General features: G+C 44.2%; 1 protein-coding gene across 2 annotated transcripts in view; it reads right to left on the reverse strand.

The window, feature by feature from the left end:
• Window positions 1-26,420, reverse strand: part of TBC1D8 (TBC1 domain family, member 8 (with GRAM domain)) — a 98,890-nt gene that overhangs the window by 12,286 nt on the left and 60,184 nt on the right. For both annotated transcript variants that reach the window (XM_006887800.1, XM_006887799.1), the window contains exons 5-15: window positions 25,864-26,071; window positions 22,161-22,355; window positions 21,211-21,390; window positions 16,792-16,942; window positions 11,317-11,531; window positions 10,096-10,213; window positions 6,471-6,756; window positions 4,935-5,064; window positions 4,671-4,769; window positions 4,030-4,098; window positions 810-1,050 (exon numbers count right to left, since the gene is read on the reverse strand). In XM_006887800.1, the coding sequence (XP_006887862.1) occupies window positions 810-1,050; window positions 4,030-4,098; window positions 4,671-4,769; window positions 4,935-5,064; window positions 6,471-6,756; window positions 10,096-10,213; window positions 11,317-11,531; window positions 16,792-16,942; window positions 21,211-21,390; window positions 22,161-22,355; window positions 25,864-26,071 (1,892 nt within the window). The remainder of the gene's footprint in view (window positions 1-809; window positions 1,051-4,029; window positions 4,099-4,670; window positions 4,770-4,934; window positions 5,065-6,470; window positions 6,757-10,095; window positions 10,214-11,316; window positions 11,532-16,791; window positions 16,943-21,210; window positions 21,391-22,160; window positions 22,356-25,863; window positions 26,072-26,420) is intronic.

Here is a 26,420-nt window from a genome sequence, read left to right on the forward strand (position 1 = left end):
ATAGGGTCGCTATGAGTCGCAAGCGACTCCACGGCACATAACAACAACAACCACCACCACCACCACCTCTGGGATTGCAGTGCAGCTTCCTGCCACTAGGGCACCAGAGCTCCCTTGAGATACTCAACTAGCATTTTATCGAATGATTCTCTCACTCAATGGATTTTTGTCTGGCTTGATTGCTTTCTGAAAATGTACAGTTTTATGTAAAAAGAAATGGGGCTCCTAACAAACCAAATGAGCACCCTCAAGGTGCCAGGAGCGTGCAGAGAGCAGCACCCTGTGCAGCTCCTCAAACTCCTTAAAACTCACAGAACTGACCCACAGCTGACCCGCCTGTGGGTTTCCCCGGCTGTAAATCACAAAGAAGGAGGCTGCCCATCATCTTCCCTTGGAGCAACTGGTGGGTTCAAACTGGCAACTTCCTATGAACTGTGCCACCACAGATTCCATAAAGTGTAAAGGTGGCCAGCGGAAAAGCCACTGGGGTGACATCTAATGATTCAATGATAACTTTAGGGAGCAGTATATTTATGCTAATGCTCAGACCAGGAGGGTGAGGATGGTGGCACAACGTGAAGAATGCAGCCTGTGTCAGCGAGTCGTCCATGCACGAACTGTTGAAGAGGTGCAAGTTCCTAATAACATGAGCAGAATTGAGAACTGAAAAGGCATGGCCTTGGGAGGCCAGTCACAAATGCATCACACTGTGCAGACCTGCCTGCTACAGAGACTACTCTGCCTTCTGCTTGGAGGCTTACAGCCCAAGCCCATCCACTGAAACAAAGACCCACAGAGGCATAACATACCCAGGCAGCTGACAAAGCCTTTGAATTCGATGAGATGGTCCATGTTCTCATCCAGCAGTCGGAAAGTCCTTTGTGCGAGGATCTCGGTGTGGGCGCCGCAGGTCCACGGGGAGAGAAGCTTAAACAGGTTTGCAAACTGCTCAGGGTCTATGCGGTACTGCTCTGCGTAGGGCCTGCTGGGGTCGTGGCGCTGAAGCACAGGGCTAGGCTGCTCCCAGTAGCAGCTCATCATGTGTTCTCTCTGAGGAGGAGGAGGGAGAAGAGACCGTGAACGCGTCACTCCATGGGGGAGCAACATGAAAGAGGCCAAGACTGACCAGCAAGACCCTCCCTCTGTCCAAGCTGTATCTCGTAAAATGACTGCTTATTATGTCAGCAATGTTATAACCAATTCACTGCTGTGGTTTCAGAACCAACTCAGAGCAGACCCTTCACTGGGTTTTCTGAGGCTGCACACTGCCCATCCTTCCCCCATGGTGGGTTCAAACCATCACAGGGAAGCAGTCTTTGGGTTAAAGTGCAACTAACTCTGCGGACTACATCACCTGAGCGCCCTGGTGTTACAACATGAGCAAAAGAAAAAATGAGGATTACTCACAATCCTGCCATTTTAACCACACAGACAGTACAATTTTCTCTTGCTACCTCTGTAGTCCTTGCCCACATGCATATGTTACTTTGACATACTTATGATCATAGAAGAGATATTATTTTTATTTTATATTGCCACTTTTAAAAATTTATTTTCCTTGTTCACTGGCACAGGAAGAGATTGCCCCTCCTTCTCCAGTAAAGCATCTGGTGGATTTGAACCACATGCCTTCGGGATTGCAGTGCAGCTTCTTGCCACTAAGCCACCAGAGCTCCCTGATATTGCCACTTTTTTTTTTTTATATTGCCACTTTTGTCATGGTTGTGTGTCATCAAGTCTATTTCAATTCAGAGGCCATAGAAGTCAGTGTAGAACTGCCCTCAAGTTTTTGAGACTGATTTGAACGGGAGCAGATAACCAGGTCTTTCTTCCTCAGAGCAGCTGAGTAGATTTGAACTATCAATTAATATAGTCAAGCTTTTGATATGATTTGAAAAACAAAAATTATTAGACAAACCTATAGGACATAGAGGAAACCAGTAGCTCTGGATACCTACTATGTCATCTTGACAGTTTTAATTATAGAAGAGATACCATCTGCAGTCTGGTGATTTTGACTCAAAATTTTATTATTTGAGAATCAAAAAGTACAAAAGAAATTTACAGGCAACAGAAGAAGCTAGTCATGCTAACCCTCTGTGGGGAGCAGTGAGTGGAAGGGACCAGAGGTGAAAGCAAGACTCATTACTGTTATCCTTTCTGAATTTTGCGTGATATGAATATATCAGCAGTTTAAAAGATTAAAAGAGAAGGGGGAAACAGGTGATGTAAAGTCTGGGGAATAGACTGAAAATGAAACCACCCCAAATGACTGTGTCACCAAGGACCAGAGATGCCTCAGAGAATGCGCCAGGGGGTCCCTCCTGAACCTCTGGACATTATAATTCACAAGGGCCTTAAACGGTACTCCACGGCTACTGGGGTCTTCACAAGGGGAGCATGGGGGGCACAGTCCATAGGGAGTTGCACTGTTAACCCAAAGGCAGTGCCTCTCGGGCAGTTCAAATTCACCAGTGGCTCCATGATGGGTAATCTCCACTTGTGCGATTTACAGTCTCTGAAAAATCACTGGAAGGTCAACCGTGAGTCAGGTTCCAACGAGTCACAGCAGTGAACAACAACATAAGGATGACACAGAGCACTGCAGATGCTGGAATATACAAGCACCTATCCTCGGACGGGAACCAAATGTCATTTTATTATCAGTAGCCTGTATTTTTAAAAACAGCCTTCAAAAAATTGTAGAAAGTATTGGTGAAAACAAAACAAAACAAAATAAAATGTACTGGTGAAAGAATAAAAAATTTACATTCTTAAAAATCCAAGACACTATATATTTTCACGCATATTTTTTTGCATGCTGTGCATCTATAAATGATGAAGAGAGCTACTTGTCAAAGAACCCCTCTGAAAGATAAACCAATGTAAAACTAGGCAAAGGGTCTTAAAAAACTCAAATCTCACTGCCTTCCAGTCAAAACGGACTTACAGCACTACTCGCAGGGACTTGGTTTTTTAGTGGGGGGAGAATTAAGAGTTAATTTGCTTTGTTGTGGTAATTAAAGGGAGCTTTGGTAATATGTTGTTGGTAGCATAGGGAGCTCTGGCTCCCTACACTCTGTAGGGAATTTCACTATTTATTCAAAGGCCAATCCTCTCTAGCAGCTTGAATCTGCATCTGTTCCACAAAAGAAAGGCTGAGTAATCTTCCATGCCATTTACAGCCTAGGAAAAACTGCTGGAGGGTCAGCTAGGAGTCATTCAGACTTGACAGCAACGAATGAGTGCTAAATATATAGGTAAACAAAACACTTGCCGTCTAAATGCATGTCAGTCACATGTCTATGCAGGTTCAGTGACATTAAATACACTCATCATATGGTTCAGCTCTCACTACTAAACATTCTCAGACTTTTCTATCACCAGAGGAAGACCTCAAAGGATGCATTTTTCACCAGCAAACTTGTTTCCTGCAATTTTTTCCTGCTCCTGAACTGGAACGGCATCCACGGGTTTGCCTCTCTGCACCCATTTTTATTGATTGTTTCAGTAAGACAATTGCTAGCAAAATGTTTGGAGATGTTCTCTGCACGGTGATTTAAGTAGCCAAACTGGACATCCACCAGAAACCTTCAATGATTAGAAATACAGTTTGACATACTGAGTATTATCAATCTTATGAACTGTGCCACCAGAGCCCCCTTGTGTTACCAATTTGACAGAGTACAAGGGGAGCTCAGGGCCGTGTTCATCAGAGCAGTGGACGGTGGAAGGGGCAGGACAGTGGAGGCAGCAGTGGACGGTGGAGTGGGCACCAGGCTTTTGGTGCGACCAGGACCCGCTTGTGCACAGGTCCTGAAATACCTGCCCAGAACCCACCCTGACTCCTGCCCACAGATGCTTGGCCGTGGTCTGGGTTCCAGAAATGACCTTCTGATAGATGGAGAACTGTGTCGGTTCCTGCTGCCAAAGTCAGCCCTGCAAGATTCTCCCTAGGGCAGGCTGGGCTGCATCGGCTCTGGCCTGGCTGCAAGCCTCTCACTCCCTCATCTTCCAAGATTTCCATACCTTAAATAGGTTGTAGAGATCCTCTAAGTCTTCAGGAATAATGGAGACTTCCGGGATGACAACTCGGAGCTTTGGGAAAGAAAGAACAGTGATGGAGTGACATCTTCCCCCGCACCCTGGTAGGTCTTGATGCATCGTGCGTGTTGTGGCTCTCACTCCTCGATGGGACCCGGGCATTTCCATGGGGGCAGCTTCCAGCCCTTATTGACACAAATATGCTTTATGGTATCTTTCCCAGACTTTGTACCTAGCCTCTAATCGACACAGTAGTGCTCCAGGACAAACTTCTTACGTTCTAGTGGAAGCTGAAAAAAACCAGCCAAAACATAGCTTGGACAGGAATTTCATTCTCAATTGCCACACGCACCCATCGCTGCCCATCTGTGCTGAACATTTTATACATCATGCCTCATCTACTCCTACGTGGTAAGTGTTATTATCCTCGCTTTACAGGTAGGAAAACTGAGGCTTGCTGTGGTTTCCTGGCTCAACTACAATTCCATAACCAGTGATGTTTATACATGAATCACCTAGTTTAAGTTTTCCACTTAATTTGAAAGGAACTGGCATTCTTATGTTACGTGACCAAAAGGGATACCCAACCCGTTTCTCTGGGGTAAACTCTCAGCCACAGTACTCACCACGTTCTGCTTTGTGGTGTCCTCATGGCCCTGGAGAACCCTGATCCTGTGCTTGCAACGTAGGTGCTCAATCTGCTCCACAGACTGGTCTCCGAATTTCTGCAGGAAAACAAGGGCTCACTCGCTCACAGAAATCCCTTCTGTGCAAACACAGAGGAGACAAGAAATCCCCCAGGAATCCTCCCTCAAAACCCCTCTTCCAAAGAATCTCTGTGAGGCTGGAGGAGGGAGAAGGGAAGAAGTGTGGAAGGGGAACCTGGTTACCTCGTAGGAGTCCCGGATCAGGTCGGCAATGTCCGTCACAGGAGGGGGCTCCTGGTCATCAGAGAAGAAGGCATGGTAGCTGCCAACTGCGGGCCCAGGACTCTCCTCATTTTTAATGTGATCTAGAAACCTGAGTACAGCCACACACATAGATGTGTTCACCCCTATGCAGGAGCACAGAACACCCCCTGTTTGACAGGGACTCTGTGCTTGAAACACTTCCACATACAGATCCTTTGACTCCACACATCATGAGAAAAAGGCATGTTCAAAACTTCCATCTCAATTAAGAGAAAAGGAGTTGTGATTTTGTTAAGTGCTGTGGAGTAGAGTCATACCGACCAAAGGACAACTGAGCCTGCTCAAGCCCATTACTGCAGTGAATGAGTCAGTCTAGCTCACTGAGGGTCTTTCTCTCTCTCGCTGACCCTCCACTCTTCACACCATAATGTCTTTTTCTAAAGACCGGCCCTTCCTGACAACATAGCCAAAGCATGTGAGATGAAGTACCACCCCCTTGCCTCTGAGGAATACTTCCTCCAAAAATGATTGATCTTAGAAATCTATCCAAAACAAAAGAGGTATCTCAGACATGTCAATTTGGACTTCAAAGATATCATTCTGGCATTCATTACTCTCCTGTGAGATACTACACAAAATTCTGAGTATATCCTACGGTAAGCCTCCAATATATCTTAAATGGATGTTGTCAGCTGTTGTCTGGTTGGCCTGTGTCACAGCAATGCTGCACAACAGAATTGAGTGCTGCCTGGTCCTGTATCCTCTCCATGAAGGGCTGTACATCAGATCTTTGTGGTCCATAAAGTCTCCTTTGGCTAACTGTTTAAAATCAATCACCAGGGGTTATTTATTTTTTTTTTTTCAGTTCCTCTCAGTCTGGAAGCTGCTGACTTGTGCTGACTAGTCCTCCACTCTCTTGGCACTGGTGACACTGTACAGGAGGCAGGGAGGCTGGGAATAAACGGTAGCCTGCACAAGAGGCAAGAACTCTGCACTCAACCACTACCACTGCCCTCCACTGAGAGGGAATTACCTTTTTAAGTCATTCAACTTACCATCAGCTTCAAGAGACCCAGGTTCTAGATCAAAGGCCACTATGGCTTTTCTTTCCTTTCAACAATAAGATGTCTGAAATATCCAGTCATTTATTCAGTTCTAACATTTCCCAAAATTCCCCTGCTCAAGGCCATTGTGAGCCCATCCAGACCACAAAACATCTGAATGTTGTTAAAGAGAAAACACTATGGTGTGCTCTCCTCTCTCCCTAAACTCTCTTATTTGATGGAAAAGAGTAAGAGAAGATGACACTTTCTACCACACACTAGTGACAGTCCCAGATGGCACACTGGCTCTGGGAAGGTGACAGGAGGGCTGCAGTAGAAAGGAATTTAAAATGCTCCTGGTGGGGCAGCACTGTTGGCATCAGTTGCTGCCCCTCCTGTGGTCTCCCAGAGTATCAGCTTCTGCCGTCTCTATGACTCCCAGCTTGCCACAGAGTAGGTGGCTAGAACCCACCTGCTGAGGATCATCAAGGCCTGGCCGTCGTCCTTGCTGTTGCACAGGTCCTCGGCGTTGGCGTCGAGCACAGCCAGCCCCAGCTGGAAGATGGCCTTGATCCCGTCATAGAAGAAGCAGTCGACAACGTTCACCGCGCTCTCTAAAGGCATGATGCTGAGGAACAGGGTCAGGAACCAGGAAAGAGAAACAGACGCCAGGGCAGTGAGGTCGGTCATGTGCTCCGCCAGCTCTGGGAGGTGCTCCTTGATGAGCTCTTCAAAAACAGACTGGTCCACTTGAGCCCCTGAAAGAGAAAGGCCATGCAGCTTTGGCTGGGGACAGATCCACACTAAGTTCCCTGGATGCTTAGAAAAATAAATAAGGGGTCAGCAAAAGAGAGGAAGACCCTCAACAAGATGGACTGACACAGCAATGGACTCAAGCACGGTGGACATTGTGAAGACGAAGCAGCACTGAGCAAAGTTTCTTTATGTTCACAGGGTTGTTATGAGTCATAGTTGACTTGATGGCACCTAACAACAACAAACTTAGCAACTTTAAAGGTTAGAGAGAAACCTCAGGGGGCCGTGGGATTATATTAATGGAGGAGGAGTAACTAAGAACCAGGGTGAGAATGGTTGTGCAAGTTAAAGAATGTGATCCTCACTACATGGTACATACAGAAACAGTTGAATTGGTTTATGCTTTCCCGTGCATATTCTCAACAAGCACAAAAATCAATACAAAACTACGCTGAGATACACAGAACAATGAGACAGAATATGGAATGAGGAAAACAACACATACATAGGAATTTATGTCTGGTATCCTAACTAAGGTATTTTTGCAATGAAAATTAGAGTCTTTAAAACAAAATAGTGTAGATCAACGGGACAGCTGTATGAAAAAGATATAATAGCCTTGACTTATACCTCACACCATACAGAAAAATCTATTCAAAATTAATCATAGACTTAAGTACAAAAGCAAATACTAGGAAACACCCAGATAATAATATTGGGGTGGAAAATAAAATATCTAAGGCCACAAAAACCATTAGCTACAGAACATACCCTAAATTAAAATATGCCAAAACTTAAGACTGGTCTTTTTCAGTAGACATGATTTTAATATGAAATGCAAGAGCTGAACTAGGAGAAAACTATTTGCAGTGCTTACTTATGACTACAGGTTCTCAGAAGCTCTCCATCACAAGGAAGTAAACTGCCCATCTTTCTTTCATGTAGCTGCCAGTGGATTCAAACCACCAGAGCAGTGCCACCTTTGGATTAGCAGTGCCATCAGATTTAGCCAGAGTGGCCAAAACCCTCTAGAGGGTCAGCCATAAGTTGGTTCCAACTCAGTGACAATTAGTTTGTGGGCCTTTTGAGGATGGCTAAAATTTAAAAGCAGATAATACTATTAACAAGGATTCAGAACTTGCACTCTCATACACTGCTGGCAAGAGTTATATGAATACATTACACACCAATTAGAAACTCACAATTTCTTATTTAAAGCTATACATGTTTCTAACCTATGATTTAGCAATTCTACTCTATACTCTACTTCTATATTCTATATTCTACTCTATATTCACAAAAAGCCTTTTGCATGAATGTCCAAGTAGTTTTCTTTAGAATAGCACCAAACTGGAAATAACTTAAATGTCCCTTAACAGATGAGTGGGTAAACAAATTATGGTATGAACAAGCAATGCATTTCTCAGCAATGACAAGGACATACTGTTGCATCAACAGCATGAAGCCTGTCCTGACACGCCACGTGAAAGATGCTAGACACGGAAGAGTGTATGCTCTATGATCATATTTATGTAAAGTTAGAAAACTGACCAAATTCATCTACAGTGGTAGAAACCAGTACCAAATGATTGCCTGTGGTAGGGGTGGGGCAGCAACAGACTGGGAACGGACAGAACAGCACTGTCAGAGAATGTCCCACGGGTTCTATCCTGTACTGAGGTGGTGATCTCACAGGTATCGGCACCACCAATGGAAGGTCCAGCTGATCTCTGGCGATCAAAGCATTCACACCAACTATGGGAAAGATCCAGCAGGAAAGACAGGCAATGGTGGCCACAGTTCAATGCTGATTAATTTTATAAAATATAATGAATTGGAATGATTGTCTGAAACACAATGTGAATTAAGGATAACTTGAAACACAATGTATACGAACTTTGTAAGTAAACCAATATAAAATAATAACAATAATAAAATCATCAACTGCTGATTCTGACAATGGCTCTGACCGTATGTCTCCCACTAGAGCCAGTTTCCAATCGCTCAATGTTGCTCTGTACAATGGGAAATGGCCTTCCACATGAGAGGGCGCAAAGGGAAAGAAACCAATTAATGGCTCAGGCCCTCAAAGGGAGCCAGTGAAAGTCGACACAGGGACACTGAGAGGCACCTCGTGTATCCAAAGGGCATACCTTGCAGGCAGACTTATCTGGATATACGTGGCCAGCTATTGATTGTGATCATGACCCCATCAGCATTTTGACATGCTCAAAGAAAGCAGTCACCCATTCCCAGCCAACAATTCACACCTGCCCCTCCACACCCCAGGAACCCTCACATGCCCTCCATTGTCAAGACACGAAACTCCAGAATAAAGATGCTTTCTGCCCTGCCCTCTTCATAAGCTCAGCTGCCAAATTCTCTCTCCCACTGGTTCTTTTATTTGTTTCTCACTGCCACCACTCCAATTTTAAGCCAATGCCATCTCTCATCTAGATTACAAAAAGTGTCTCTAGGAGTATCATGAAGCAGAAAGTATCTTCATGGCAATAACTCCATTAGGAAGTTTCTGGATATAGGAATGGAGGAAATTCAGACCCCAGTAACACAAAAGACAGGCATGGAGTGGAAGGCTATGGGCAGCCGTAGGTTTATGCAGGACCCAGGCAGAAACAAACAAGCTCCCTAACATTCAAACCAGTTCCCCCAATAATCTTCTCATGCAGGTGGGGAGATTGTTTCAAGTTTGCTCATTCGCCAAAGGCCCAGATCCTGAGGATCTCCCACACTGCACCACAGACCCAGCTTCATCCAGCCCAGAGGAATTAGGGCACTTCCTGTCATTTTGAGGTCCCTGAATTCTCAAGGACAGCATACCCTCCCTTCGCCCAGGTCACACAACTAGTGACAACCACTATGCTTTTCACTTCTCTACTTGCTTCTGATTCAGTGACTGGGGTAATCACGGTGGGTGTGTCAGAGACAGTGAGATTGGCACAGGACAGAGCAGGATTTAGGGCTGTTGTACATAGTGTCGCTATGAGTTACAAGTGATTCGATGGCACATAACAACATTTGCTCCTGGGTCTAAGAGCTTCTCCTGAAGCTTAGCTAGCTAGCTATCTACCTATGCACACACATTTTCATGTCTCCAAAGCACTCAGGTTGCTTGCAGCAGGAGAGTGTCTGAGTTACCTTGCAGCACCACTTTCGAGAGAGAATTGCATGAGTTCATTTTCAAATTCAAGAGCTGGAGTATTTGTGCAGAGGTGAGCTGACGGGCCCTTGGGGTTTTATTATTAAGACTGGCGATAAATGTCTTAGCTCAGGCTTTGCCATTATTCTCCAGGCAGAGACGACAGGAGAGTGGGAGCATTTACCTATCACTCTGTGGTTGAAGTAGTCGGGCAGCATCCGCTCACACACAGCGACCAGCAGCCAAAATGCTTCCTCCTCCTTGGCGTACAGCAGCAGGACAGACGTCAGGATGTTCATGGACTGCTCACAGGGCAGAGAGGAGCAGAAAGTTACCGACCAGGTCATGTGATATCACAGAGAAAGGAAAAGTACAGCTGACTGAAAAAAGATAGAGACTCAGCAAAATGAGAGAAACAGTAGATCACAGGCGGACCATGTCAACATAGGTCCTCATAAGAAGGATCAGTTTAGCGCCAAGTTACTGGCTTTCATCTGGTAAGGCTGGATTTAGTGGTGGTGGTGGATGTGTGTGTGTGTGTGCACCACACACTTGTGTGCATGCACAACTTTATTCAGCTCATTTAAAGAAGACCTCTTAGACTCAAACAAGTCAGAAATCTCTCTCACTGATCCTGATTGGATTCACTGTTCTTTTAATTTACTGATTTTTTTTTCTTTTGTGCTTGTTAAATATACCCCTGAATTCAGAAGTAGTACAGAGGGCATATGTTTATGTTTCTGGAAGGAGGGTGATTTGCCCTAAGCATCTTTTCCCTCCTTTCACACATGCCATTTTGTTGATTTCTGTAGCAGTCTGGGGGGGGTGGGAATCAAACCACAAAAAAGTCAGAGGAGTCCCATCCCAAGTGGAGGTTGTCGATGAGTCCTGAAGATGAACTCAGCCCTAGAGTGGAAACCACAGCACTTCTCTCTCATCTCTAGGGTCTACAAGAATGTGCTTTATTTTCATTATCAGCCAATCTGATCACACAAAGATTATGCCCTTTGACCTATCTTCCTGATGCTGAGTAACACTGAGTTGGAATCGACCCACAGCTGACTCTCCTGTGGATTTTTGGAGACAGTAAATCAGACAGGAGGAAACTGCTCATCTTTCTCCCATGGAGCAGCTGGTGGATTCAAACTGTGTACCTTTGTACTGGCAGCACAATTCCTTACCACTAAGCCACCAGAGCTCTTTTTTTTTTTGCCACCAGAGCTCTTGACCTGTACTAGAATACATCCTTCAAAGGCAGATAGCATATCGTGTGTTCACAGTGCCAAGCACACACACACACACACACACACACACACACCCCTCAGCCTGCATGGCTGAGCAGAGAACTGAAGGGTCAGTGGACAAACCCAAGAGCCAGCCTGCCCCTCAGTGCACACAACTTCACCTGGCAGTATCCAATTTTCGGGTTCCGGTAGGCATAGGCTGTAAGAACTCTCCTCAAAGCAGCGATTCCCATTTCGTTCTGGAAGGCAGGGTGCTCCGGTAAGGAGCGGTGCAGGTCCCGCTCAATCTCCTCGGTCACTAGGCAACACTTTCCCATGGATTCCTCCACTAGATTCCCATAGTAACCAGCATGAGAGGCCAGGTCTGTGACGGCATCTGATCGGTTAAAGAGCAATTCTTATATTGGAGATAACCATCATACTGTCTAATCATCTATTCCTTTCACATAGTCCTTTGATCTATCCCAGTGCAATGTTCATTATTTAGCCACTCTTTTCCTGTTCTACCCCCACCCTCAGTTCCTAGGTCCATTCTGTTTTTGTAACAGTGGCTTATGCAGTATATGTCCTTTTGTGACTTGGATATTTCACTTAGCATAATTATATCTTCAAGACCCATCTATGTTCTGTAGTGTTTTACAAGTTCATTGTTTTACAATACCACATATTATTCCACTGTGTCAACATATTACAGTTTTTCTATCCATTTGTTTGTTGATGGGCACTTGGGCTGCTTCTATTCTCTTTGCTATTGTGAATAATGCTGCAATAAAATTTTATATATGAACCTAGAACAAGACATGTATTACAAAGTGTACTGAGGGAGGGAAGAAAAAAAAATGTGTATCAACGAATGAAAGAAAACCTACTCTTTCTGTAACTTTCACTAAAATTATAATAATAAAATATGTTGGGGGGGTGTGTATGTGTGAAGGAAATGGGAAAGTTCGCATGTTGATAACAATGTACTTGAACTTTGTAAATAAACCAGTATAATAATAAAGTTTGAAAATTTTTTAAAAGATAAATTATCAGAATGGGGTCACAATGGGGCAACCCCTGATCTAATTAGAGAATCTCAGTGGGAACTAGTTACTTAAGGGACAGAGAATATTTTGAAACCACACAAACAAATACAGTTCATTTCTGCCATATATTCTATTCCAAAATAAAAAAGGGGGACAGGAAAGCAAGAATGTGACTCTTCTAATAATAGCCATATATGGGTGTGGATGGGTTTATACTTGAAATACTTTTATTAATAATTACCATTAATTATTAATACCAATGCTTTTCATGCATTGTATTGCGTAAGGAGAATACACATACATGCACAGAAGTATCACATATTTATTTAAGAATTACTGAGCATCTGTGAGCAATGCATCAGGGAAGGTTTCACTGTGATTAAACTAAGCGAACAACTAATTCAAGCAGAGCCCACAGGTGCCACCACATAGTTCACAGGCTGGGCTGACAGTGGGTGAGCCAGAACAGGGAGGCCCAGCACAGGGAGCTCCTGGACCACCCTAGGTCTCCACAGGCTTTGTCTACCCCACAACAGAAGAACCAGAGCTCTGAGGATTTTATTTACTCACCATCCAGCTCCAAGGCTGGCTACTAGTTAAGGAGTTGCACTACTGACCCAAAGACATGCAGTTCAAATGCTCCAGCTGCTCCGATGAAGAAAGATAGGCAATCTCTTCCCGCAGAATTGACTGCCTCTGAAAACCTACCAAAGGTCAGCTATGCCAACACTTGCCTCTGCCTTTCCAAGGGTTTCATGTGGGAAAAGACATCATACTTATTCATTAAAATTCTGGAAGGTTCTGACTTGAGGGCACATAACAACAATAACACACAAGATACACAAGTTCCATTTCTGGCAAATGCGTGTGATGCACTGAAGGTGTGAGATAAGCGGACACTTACGTGGTACTATGATGCAGAACTGGTTTCAGTAGATCTCCCAGACTAAGAATAGAAGAAAGGAATTCTGATCTACTTCTGAACATCAGCCTGTGAGAAGCCCACGGATCATGGTAATGGTACAGGAGCAGAATGCTGTTTCCATCAGGCATGGGGTCACCAGGAGGTCGGGACCAATGTGACACAGCTAACAATGAAGCTTTGTGAGAACTGACAGCCTGGGGTGGGGGTGGGGGGGCTCCCACCTGTCCTAATATCAGCCTCATGGAGAAGTCACTGGAGCTGGTTAAGCATAGGCCACCTCCAAAAGCACTAAAGCCCTCATTTTTATACCCAAGCTTGTTTCTTTTTCCTTAGGACCTAAAACCAAACAATGGAAGGTCGGTCAATGCTTGAAGATTGAGGAAGACAAAATCTTCACTTCAGAACACAGAACAACCCTGCCTGCAGGCTTACATTTAACTCAATAACAAATTCAAAATCACTGATGCTGAATCAGAGCACAGTTGTTTTTCAAGGCTATAAATTGCACAGGGAGTTGCCGGTGGATTTGAACTGGCCACCTTTAGGACTATGCTACCAGAGCTCCCTTATATTTAACTCATCACCCACAAAATGTTTTTCAGAATCACTGGCTTCAGTCTCCCAAGCATGTATAATGACTCATATGGTGACCTTCCATAAAGAATGGGAAGAACACAGTTCCCCCAGGGGGCTAGAACCAGCATCTTCAGGAGCTATGCCCCCTGAAATTGTGATGTACCAGCCATCTCCCAGAAGTCTTTGCAACCATGCTTGTGTGTTTACCTGATCTCCAAATCCCACCCAGTTCCATAATTTTAATGAATAAGTATGATGCCTTTTCCCACATGAAACCCTTCAAAAGGCAGAGGGCTAGTGCTGGCATAGCCCCTGCCATGTTCATTTATAAGCAACCTCTGCCTAATAAAGCTTTGTTCCTGTGGAGCCACTGAGCCTCTCTTAGTCATTCCTGGTCAGTGAAAGACAAGGCGCCCCCACTGGAACAATTCCCAGCTGAGGACTATTATTATGGCCACACCAGGAGAGCGGGCAAAGACGCAATTCTACCTTTAACTGCTATTTAATATTTTTAATGTGAAATTCTTAATGTGTTTAATGAACCCTGTCTATCAACTCTCCTGTCTGTAATGCCTGAGATCTCTATCACGAAACAATCACTATGGGTGTAAAAAATAATGTATATGAACCTTATGAATTTTGTATGTAAACCAATATAAAATAAAAGAAAATAAACACAAATAATAATACAGCCAAAAAAATAGTAAAATACTAACCACAGTTGGAAAAAAAAATCCAAATTTATACCAAAAGTTCATTGAACCCTTCGAGCATCTGTTTAAACAGCTACAATAATCCTTCTGACAACCAAAGCGGGATTCTCACACTGTGATGAGATAACCCCATATGAAGTGACACATTAGCTCCCATTTCACTGCTGTCAAGCCGGAACCAGCTCATAGCAGACTCGCCAGCAGGTTTTCAGAGGCTGAAAATCACAAAGGGGAAGACTGCCTGTCTTTCTTTCTCAGAGTCAACGGTGGATTCTAATTGCTAGAGCGGTTCTACCTTCCTTTGGCTCAGGGGCACAACTAATTATCAACTACACCACCGGAACTTATGAAGTGATTAAGCCAGCTAAGTAGGTCATTAAAAGAATGGGCACATATCTGTGCCTTAAAGACATCTAAAGGAACACCCCCCCACACACACACACCCCACACACACACCTCTGATCGCCTTGGCAGCTATGATCTTTAGGGGGTATGAGTATTGTTGCCTTCCTCGCTTGCTCTCCAGTATTTCCTTAATTCTCAACTATAAATTTATATGGTTTCATCAACTCTAAAGACACAGATGACTTTTTTTAAATTGTTTTTTATTTTTATATTTATCTTTGTTCTTTTTGTCAGATGACTTTAAAAAAAAAATTTAAGAGGAAGTGTTCTGATGATGCAGCTGACAACCAGTAGCAGTAAGAAGTCAGGGCCAGGAGCGACATCTGAGCAAATGAATAGAAATCGAGTCTGGGGAGCAAGGCTGCTGGCATACCTTTGACCAAAGAAAGGACAGTGCTTCTCTAGCTCATCCTCTTCAATGAGCACAAAGATTCCAGGGAGGGGTGCACACGGAGTGGTGAGGGGGGAAGGAGACACCTGCCTAGCCAGTTAGATCAGCAAATCAACTCTGGTAATGAAAGGAGTGACAGATGTCACAGCCAGATCGTCCTCACAGCCACCATGCGCTCTCTGTAGGAGCCTTCTGTGAGAACAAGCTGACAACAGCAACGCAAGAGGTTAGAGAAGCAGCTAAGGGAGCACTGCACCTCACTGCCACTCAGTCAAGACCTACTCACAGCTGAACTCACTGGGTTTCCATGGCTGGAAACCACCTGGGAGGAGACTGCCCTTCTTTGCCCCCAGAACAATTTATCTTAATGGAAAGTAGAATAATTTGGAGAAGGAGAGAGAAAAAGGTTATGAACATGAAAGATGCAATCAAGGTCATTGGATTACACATGTAGAAACTGTTGAACTGGTTTTTGTGTACGGTGTCTCTGATTCCTCTACTGAGGGGGCGAAATTACTTGGGCTTAGAGAGTGACAGATGAAGGTGATTTTTCTGGAGAATACATCTATCCACAAGTGTCTTGAAGAGAGTCTCTCAGAGGCTGGGTGAAGTCATTGCTGAGGGAACTAAGTTACATAAAAAGAAAAAAAAAACAGGGGCAGAAGAGACATAGAAACTATACTGAAGGATTTACTGTAGGAGCTCTGGTGGCCTAGTGGTAAGGTGCTGCACTGCCAATCTGAAGGCACACAGTTCTAATCCACTCGCTGTTCTGCAGGAGAAAGATAGGTAATCTCCTCTACTTGATATACTGCCTCTGAAAACCCAAACAAGTGTCAACGATGAGACGGTTTGGACTTGACAGTATGGAACAACAACTATATCAAAACAAAACAAACTAAACCCACTGCCACTGAATCGATTCTGACTTACCATGAACTTATAGGAACAAGCAGAACTGCCCCCTAGGGTTTCCAAGGTCACTACCTCATCAGAAGCAGATGCTACATCTTTCTCCTGCAGAGCAGCTGGTGGGTTTGGACAGCTGACCATTCAGTTAGCAGCCTAATGCTTAAACCACTGTGCAACCAGAGCACAATCTATGACTGTTTCCTATTTAGTCTATTTCAGATTTCATGTCTATAATTACACTTTACTTCCATTTCCAAGGGGGCTGTGAAGAGAATTCTCACCGTTAAAATTCTTTTTAAACAAGAGAATCATTTGGCTCAGACCTCCACATTTACAGAGGGAAACCCCGCCGCCCAGAGACTGCAGGCCCCTGGAGCGAGGTCCCAGAGCTCCAACAGTCAGGCTTCGGGAGCCCTCAGCTGGGAACAGCACAGTACTAACCCCAAGGGAGCAGATTCCTTCTACACACACAGACTACTTGACTTGGGGTCACCCACTTCCTAAACAACATGCCTCTGGAAACTCCATGAACTTTGATAAATGTTGATAGTTGTAGAAGGGCTTCAGGCCTTTTGTTCATAGGGTCACTATGTGTCGTGCTCATCTCTAAGGCAATCAATAACAACAACATCCTGAATCAGTTACAAAGCACCAACATTTGGCTTAAAGACACCAGAAACACTTACCAGAGAAAAGCAGCCAGAGCCTTCCCCGTAAAGATTCAGGGATCCCCATGGCTACGAGCTTCCGAATCTTCTCTGTGCGGAACATGCACACAGTTCTTCCATATTCCACAAAGTGGTCATTCCACAGACTTATCTTTATCTGTTCTCTGGACTAGAAATAAATGGAGAGATTCTTAATGTACAAAGAAGCTGACCCACCCCCCGCACTACAGTCCACCCACAGCACTTAATGGAGAAAGTGCTTCCTCCTTTAACCCAGAAACCAACCATTACGGCAGTCACCTCCAGGTCATGTTTGTGAAACTAACATGTTTGATTCTAACAAACACAGAGGATATCAAGGTGAACAACAAGAAGGTTCAGTCCTTGAGTCCACAGTCCAGTGGGAGCATTTACACAAATAAAATGCAGCTTTCCTGACAATGTTGAAAACAACAATATGTTATGTCCAGTCATAAAAGCAGCAGCACAAAGGCGCTGGGAGGGTGGCAGTGGTGAAATTAGGAAAGGTTTCCTGAGGATGTTGACACCGAGTGGCTGGTATAGCACAGGTTAGGCCAGAGGGCAAAGAGGAAGGAGGGGACATCATAATTTAATGATCATGCTTCCTGATAGCTAGAGGGAAAAAACCCAAAACAACCCAAGACATTAATCTGAACAAATTATTATCATTAATGTGACAAAAAACAAGAAAGATACTGGTTATGGGAAGGTCCTCTCTCTATTGCCATGGAGTTGGAACCAGTTCATAGTTGAGCCTCCACTGGGGTTTTTAGAGGCAGTAAAACACCCACAGCAAGTTTTTGGAGGCAGTAAATTGAACTGGAGATTGCCCAAGCCCATCCTCCGGTGGAGTGGCTGCTTTATTCAAATTGCCAGAGAGGAACCTCTTTTGGATTAGCAGTGCAACTGCTAATAACCCTTCTAACATGTCAGCATGTCTTAGGCTTTGGTGGCCTAGTGGCAAGAAGTTGTGCTGCAATTCAGAAGGCACACGGTTTGAGGCCACCAGCTGTACTGTGGGAGGGGGATGGACAATCTCTTCCTCTGCAATTAACTGCCTCTGAAAACCCTCCAGAGGGTTAGCTATGGGTTGGTTCCAACTCTATGGTACACAATAGAAGATACTACAAGTTGATTGCCTTAACAAACAGAAATTTATTCTCTGACCATTTAAGGAGCTAGAATTTCAAATACAGCGTACCAGCTAAAGGGGAAGACCCTCTCTGTTACGGAGGAAGGTTCTCATTTCCTTCAGTATATTTAAGTGCAGGGGCCTGGGTCCAAAACGTCACACTCAACTCCCATGAGTTCTTTCTTGGCAGTACAGAGACTCTTTTCTCTTGGCTTACTTTCCTATTCCTTTATCTCTTGGGAAATAAAAGATGCTAAAGATCACACCCTAGGGAAATTTCCTGTACATGAGATTAGGGTTGTCATGGGATTAAGGGGAGTAGCTTTCTACCCATAATGCATTATACACATATTTGGTTCATCACATCATGGGGAACATTCCACGTCATATTACTATTGTTGCCGTTAGGTGCCGTTGAGGCAAGGACCCTCAGCAAACCTATGAACAACAGATCTGAACCCTGTCCTATCCTGTGCCATCCTCACACTTCCCAACACATTAGAGCCCACTGCAGCAGTCACCATGTCAATCCACCTGGTCGAGGGTCTTCTCTCCTTTGCCAATTCTCTACCTTTCTGAGAATCATGTCCCTCTCCAAGGAATAGCCCCTAAGTTTGTGAGGCAAGCCTCATTATCTTTGCCTCCAAAGAGCTCTCTTGCTGCACCCTCTTCAAGATGTATTTATTTGTTCAATGGGCCATCCGTGGGATATTCAGTGCTCTTCTCCAACATCACAGCTCAACGACATCAACTCTTCTCCCATCCTTATCCACTGTCCAGTTCTCATACACACAGGAAGTGATGGGAAAGACCATGCCTGAAACAGATGAATCTTAGTCTTCAAACTGGCATCAATCATTCAATACTCCTCAATAACTTGGAGAGGTCCCTAACTGCAGACTTTTCCCAGTGCATTATGCTATTTTGGAGAAGACACAATTGAAGGCTATCCTATCAATTCCTCCATCAGTTGTTTTTGTTTAGTACCAATGAGTCAGACCCAGTGCAATATGCTGTACTGGGGAAGACACAGTTCAAGGCTATCCCATCAATTCCTCTAATACATCAGTTGTTTTTGTTTAGTATCATTGAGTGACAACTGACCCATGGCTGACCCTCCAGCAGGTTTTCAGAGGCAGTAAGTAAACCGCCCAGCAAAAGACGGCCCACCTTTCACTTGCAGAGCAGCTGGGGGATTTTTTTTTTTTTTAGCTGATGGATTTGAAATGCATGCCTTTTGAGTGGCTACTTACCACTGGGCCACCAAAAATTCCTCATTTTAGGTATGTGTTAGAGCAGCACCTCACTCTTTTGAAAATTCTATCTTAGTTATCTAGTGCTGCTGTAATAGAAATACTACCCATGGACTGCCTTAACAAACAGTTAATTCTCTTACTGTTTAGAAAGCTCAAGTCCAAATGCAGGGTACCAGCTTTGTCAGGGCTAGAGGAGGTCTCTGTTTCCTTTGGCATCAGTAGATAGCATTCCTCGGAGATGTCCATGTGTCTTGGCCTTCCTTGCTGTCAAGAAGCTTCCTAGCATAAATGCCCAAATCCAAGAGGCTGCACTCCACTCCTGGCGATCCTTCCTTAGTGTAGGATCCTTCCTTACTGAGGGCCTCTCTCTTGGCTCACTTTCCTCTACTTTATCTCTTGTGGGGATGAGAGGGTCACAGGCCACAGGAAAACTCCTCTAACCTCAGATAGGGACTGTGAAGAGATCAAGGGATGCTGCATCCTGTCCTCCATCCTCTTAGAACTATTTGGTTTATCAGATCATGGGGACCATTACACAGTTACCACAGCATTTAATTATATACATGTATTCTGGGGAGACAGAATTCAATCCTTGACAAGGGATATTCCATCAGGGCCTCTAACATGTAAGGGTATTCCATCAATTCCTCTAATATGCGGAGGATGTGTCAATCCCTAAGCAAATAAAAGCATTTAATAATATTCCTTAGATGGCAGGGATCTTCAAAGTGCCTTTTCAAGAGGATCTTTATACGTGCTTTCAATGATTTGTGTTCTCATCAGTGAGGGGAGTATACACGTTATTAGCTATTAGATGCCATCCAGTCAGAACTGACTCATCGTTGATCCTCCAACAGGTTTTCAGAGGCTACAAATTGCATAGAAGGAGACTGTCCATCTTTCTTCCACAGAGCAGCTAGTGGATTTGAACCAAGTGCTTTTGGGTTGGCAGCACAATTCCTTACCACTAGGCCACCAGAGTGAATATTTTAATTTAGTCAAAAAAGAATTTATTGTGCATCTATGTGTAGAGTATGGGAGAAGGATAATTTTTTAATTAAAAAATACCCCAACAGCCATCAGTCAAGTAAAAAGAATGCTTTAATGACGAAGAAGAATCACAAAAGATTAATTAATAATGTTCAGAGCCACTACTTGGTAACACCGGTCTCCTACGTTCCATGGCACTATTTCAAAGGATAAGTTTTAAACTATTTACCTTATTGTACATGCCTCAAATCTTCCCTCAGAGGAAAAAAAACTACAAGTAAATCTAATGGCAGTATTTTTAGCTCAGTAAAAGTGGAAGATGCTGTCCCTTTAGGCCCAAAAGACAAAAGCGAAAAACTGAGGCAAGGAATACTCACACAGACACCACTGGCTGAAAATGAAAAGAAGGCTCTATAAAGTGGGGGAGACTCATTCTGCAACCAGTAAGCCCTCTTGAGACAGCGCTGACCCCAAGCCATGTAACAAAATGGACAGAGCAGTGAGCACCATAGCACTGACGTGCACCGAGCAAGGTGTGCACGGGCTTAATGTCATGTACTTGGTGGGGTGTGGAGAGTAATTCCACAGGGATTTCTCCACATCTTAGATGTGGTGAGCAGCAGGTGAAACTGCACTCACTGCAGATTGGTGGGAGGGCACGCTCGGATCCAAGTATACCTTGCTTACTGTGTCAGGCAGCCCTGCTGTGCAGCCATGAGTTGTATCAAAAAATCACCACAGGGGCAGGTAAGAAGAGCCAGATACTCCCAGCCATTACTGTCACCTCTCTCGGGACTGCTCAGGAAGCTAACACCACTGAGCCTCTCACTTTTTGCCAACAATGGAAATGGGGCAGAAAGTGCACAAATCACGTAAAAGAGCCTGTTCTGCAACCCAAGGTACACTAGCCTCCCGAGGCCCTGCTGGAGTCACAGAGAGACGCCACCTTCTATAACTGATCAGACAACCGGGAAACAGCACCCATCCTAACAGCACAGCCTCACAGGTGCCCACAGCGGGCACAGATACGTTACTTACCACGAGGGAGTCGGGGCTCTGGCCGCCCGACTGCTGGAAGATGGCGATCAGTGCCTCAGGGTTCAGCGGCGGGCTCTTCTCTTTTTCACTTCCCTCCTCACTATTTTGAAGAGATACCATTTCATGATCTCCAAATTTGTGGTCACCGCACATGTTTGGTGAATGAAACACAGGTGAAGTCTACATGGCCAAAAAAAGAAAGAAAGAAAGAAAGAAAACCATTGCTTTTCATTATGGAGTCATTTTTATTCGGCTTTTGGAGGAATGACTATAAACAGATTTCAATATTACTGCAAATGGTGCAAATGGTTAAGTGCATGGCTGCTGAAAGACATGACACAAGGTTTGAATCCACCAGCTGCGCTGTGGGAGAAAGACAGGCAGTCTCCTCCCATGTGAGCAACTGCCTCTGAAAACTTGCTGGAGGGCAGGTCTGAGTCAGTCCCAACTAGGCTCCGCATAACAACATCCACCCTTTAACCTAGAGACAGCTGTCCTACCAATGTCTCCAAATATGGAAGGCATCTTGTCAATCCTGCTGCTTTATGGAGGGAGCCTGATCAAACACGCTAACCTATGAGTGTTCACCAATCCCTCTAACATGTGTAAGGCTGCTCCCCTCAACCCCTCTAACATGTGGGGTTACCCCATCAATTCCTCTAATGTGCCAGGATGCCCCATTGACCTCTTCAGCCTATGATGGAGGTGTCTCATTAATCCTATAACTGAGGGGTAACCCATTAGCCTCTCTCATTTATAGGGGTACCTTGCTAGCCCTTTAATCTGTTAAACATCGACTTAGGATATCTGATGTATCAGAAATGTTAATGGACTGTCAGACACAGTGACCCAGTAGCTAACATATTTCTCTTGTATCTCAGTAGATCATCTTTAGATGAAACCCATCCCTGGAGATTTTTGCAGCACCTCACTGACTTGAAGTGTCATACCATGTCTTCATTCCTCGAGGTGTCATAATGCACGGGGTGATTGGCATGGACCTGCTTCAGCCTCACCAGCAGGCTCTCCACCAAGTTATCTCTATCCTTGAGCTCAATGAACTGGAAGGCCATCTTGCTCCTGATACTGACAATGATGGGGTTAGGCAGCAGACTGGTGTCTTCCATCTTCTCAATGCTCACTACCTGTTTGAAAGGAGCCCACACAGAGTGACAGCACAACAGAGACAGAAAGATGACATTAAATTCCATTTCATTAGAAAATAGTCCATCTTAGAAGGTAAAAATCAAATAGATGCAATTAGGAACTGGTGCAGGAGATGAAAAAAAAGTATATTAAGGCAGCTACTGGATTTCTTGCTCAACCTTTAAGTATGAGAATTTGTAAAATAAAGGTATCTCCAATAATGGCATGGGAGTAGAAGAGAGCAAAGGGCCTTGAGTTCTTCCAAGAGCAGTGTTCAATTAACACATGATATGTCACTGAGTCACTGGCTCTTCTCATAGCCAGAGAAGCAAAGTGCTGCCTAGAAAATCAAAGGCCTGTGATGCTTAGACTTGGAAGTCAGTGTAAGTCCCTCCCATTCCCAAGAGTGTAATTACACAATTTGATATTAAGAGGCAGCCCTGGTGACACACAGCTACCGGCTCAGCTGCAAACTGAAATGCTGGTGGTTTGAACCTACCCACTAGCAACTCAAAGACCTGCCAATATGTTCCCACAAAAATGACAGCCCGGACAAGCACATTGGGAAATTCTACTTTGCCACAGGGGGTCACTTTCAATAACTGAGGATGAAGGAAACAAATATGAGAAAATAATATTTTCATTTTTAGCTAATGTCCCAGGAGAATATAAATATCAAGTTGTTTGTAATTCCTTTCCAAAAAGCAAAGCTTCTATGAGTTGCCTTTTCTTTTTTGGTGTGTGAAAGGGAAAGATGGTTCCTGAGTTATTGGGAAAACATTCATTGCTAAACATGCATGTTTCCTTCTTTTTTAATATTTGATTGCATTTTGCCAAAAGCTTATATAATAAAATAGATTTCTACTCAACAGTTCATACACAAACTGCTCTGTGGCAGTGGTTACAGTGCTGGGTTCGCAGTCCATCAGCCCTCTCTTCGTCTCCGGCCTGCCTGCCCCATCTCCATCCATCCATGTTACTTTTCTTAGCTTTGCTCTTGGTAATTGTTGACTATTTGGTCATATAGCGTTGGTTGTTTAAAGTACTACATTGTTCATTTTTATTGTTTATTTCACAGGTCAATTCATTATTTGGCTGAAAGGTGTGCTTAAGGAATCACTTCAGTTTCAGGTTAAAAAGGAGTTTTGTTTCTCTACTCTATTAAAACAGTAGGTTTGGTCTCTCTCTAGCTCTTTTTTAAAATTAAATTGATGCCTTTGAGCTGTGGTGCTGGAGAAGAGTATTGAGTATACCATGGACTGCTAGGAAACAAACAGATTCATCCTGGAAGGGTCAAACTGGGCTGCTCCTTGGAGCAAGGATTCTGGGGCTTCGTCTGACATACTTTGGACATGTTGTGAGGAGAGACCAGTCCTTGGAGAGGGACATCATGCTTGAGAGGGTGGAGGGACAGCGCAGGAGGGGAAGGCCCTCTATGAGGTGGATTGATTCAGTGACTGGGATAATCAGGATAGGAGTGTCAGAGACAGTGCAATTGGCACAGGACAGAGCAGCATTTAGGGCTGTTGTACACAGGGTCGCTATGAGTTGGAAGCAACTTGACGGCACATAACAACAACAACAACAACAACATTTTGACTTCATTTTAACCAGGACATCCTATTATGTCTCTAGTGAAAGCAGAGGGTGGTGGCAGCCGGGAACCACCTGGTTTTTCTGATCTTGGGCTAGAAGAGGCCTTGTGGTTTGCACGGGTAAGCATAAGCATTTGAATAACCGCTTTATCAATATGATCAGTGTTGTTGTTAGGCTGTCAGGTGCCATCGACTTAACTCTGACTCATAGTGACCCTATCAACAACACAGTAGAACCCTGCCGCACCCTGTGCTATCCTTACCTCTCTGCTATGCATAGGTTAAAATTATTGAGCCAACCCATCTTGCTGAGGGTCTTCCCCTCTTCCACTAACTTTCCTGCATAATGTCTTTTTCCAAGGACTGGCCTCTCCTGTTAAAAGGCATAGACCAAAAATGTGCAGGCCTCGCTACCACTAATAAGCAAGGGCGTCTAGATGTCCATCTGCAGATGATGACGATGGCTTGCTGTGTTTCCAGTTCTTCCTGGGCTCATCTCACACCCAGCATCTGCCAGTTAAAATGATAAAAGCCTGGTTGCAAAAAGTACATATTAGGGATGCCAAAAGCAGAGGGTATCGGAGGAATATCTGTATTTCATTGACTATGCAAAGGCATTTGACGGTGTGAATCACAACAAACTATGGTTGACTCTAAAAAGAATGGGCATCCCAGAACATCTGATTGTGCTTATGTGAAACCTACACCTGCAGTAGGAGGCAGCTGTTAGAACAGAGCAAGGAAACACTGCATGGTTCAAAATCAGGAAAGGTGTATGACGGGGATGCATATATCTCCTTATCTTTTCAATCTGTATGCAGAACTGATCATCTGGAATGCCAGGCTATACGAGGAGGAATGTGGCAACAGGATTGGAGGATTAATCAACAACCAGTATTATGCAGATGACACAATTTTGCTTGCTGAAACTGAGGCAGACCTAAAGTATTTGCTGAAGAAGGTCAACAACTGCTGCCTTAAACAAGGACTGAAGCTCAACATCAAGAAAACAAAGATTCTCACCACTAGGCCAAATGGCAGCATCATGATAGGTGCTGAAAAGATTGAGATTGTTAACAGCTTCAGCTTGCTTGGCTCCACAATCAATACTCTTGGTACAAGTAGCCAGCACAACAAAATAGGAATTACACTGGGAAAGTCTCCTGTCAGGGATCTCTCTAGAGTACTTAAGAGCAACGATGTCAGTCTAGAGACTAAGGTGTACCTGACCTACGCCATGGTCTTCACAATTACTTGCTATTTACTATTATTTTCAGAGAGCTGAACAATGATTAAGGATGATAGAAAAAAATCTGATGCCTTTGAGCTGTGGTGCTGCAGAAGAGTATTGAATATACTCTAGGAGAACAAACAGGTTCCCCTTGGATAGGGTGAAAATGGGCTGTACCTTGGAGGCAAATATTTTGAAGCTCCATCTGATATTCTCTGGGCATGTTGCAAGGAGGTACCAGTCCTTGGAAAAGGTTATGCTTGGAAGGGTAAAGGGACAGTACAAGAGAGGAATATTTTAGATGAGATAGAACTGACTCAGTGACTGAGATAATGCGGGCAGGCGTGTCAGAGACAATAAGGTTGACTCAGGATAGAGTTCAGAGCTGTTGTACATAGGGTCACTATTAGTCACAAGTGACTTGATAGCACTTAACAACAACAAAACCAAAGTAATCCATACCAAACCAAAAATGAAAACCAAAGAAACAAACACATCACAATCCGACAGGAGAAAGCAGAGCTACCTCAGAGAGTCCAAGGCTGCAATCTTTATAGAAGCAGACTGCCATGACTTTTTCTCATTGAGGGCCAGAGGTTTGAACCAACAACTCTTTGGCTAGCAGCTGAACAGTAACTCCTTAAAGCAAAACCAGCTGTGGTGAGAGGCAGAAGGTCTTACCTCTCTAAGTGGAAGGATAACATTACAACAGCCATCTTCTCGGCTAGCAAAGCAGATATAACTATCAGAGGTGAACATCCGCCCTGGGGTGTGACAGCGATTAAATGGTGTCCACAAGGAGCAGTCCATGACCCCGTGAAGCTTCTCCTTCCTGGGCAACCTGAAGAAAGCCCGGAAAAACTCCTTCTGTGCTCTGGCTTCAAGATCCCTGAGAAAGGAAGAAGAGAGAATGTTAAAATGGAGGATGGGTGAAGAAACACACTCCATTGCAAAACAAAGTCACACTAAGCCCTCTGGCACAACCTAAATACAAAATGATTATGTGTGCCCTTTCTACAAAGATGGAGCCAAAAGCCAAGAAGGAAGCCCCTGCCCCTCCCAAAACTGAAGCCAAAGTAAAGGCATCAAAGGCCGAGAAGACAGTCTTGAAGAGCATCCACAGCCAAAAAAAAAAAAAAAAAAAAAAAAAACCAAAAAACCAGAAGATCTACAATCACCCCCTTCTGGTGGTCTAAGACGCTGAGACTCTGAAGGCAGCCCAAATACCCCCGGGAGAG

Source organism: Elephantulus edwardii, unplaced genomic scaffold, assembly GCF_000299155.1.
Source record: "Elephantulus edwardii isolate Elephantulus edwardi_28Jun2011 unplaced genomic scaffold, EleEdw1.0 scaffold00062, whole genome shotgun sequence".
NCBI lineage: Eukaryota > Metazoa > Chordata > Mammalia > Macroscelidea > Macroscelididae > Elephantulus > Elephantulus edwardii.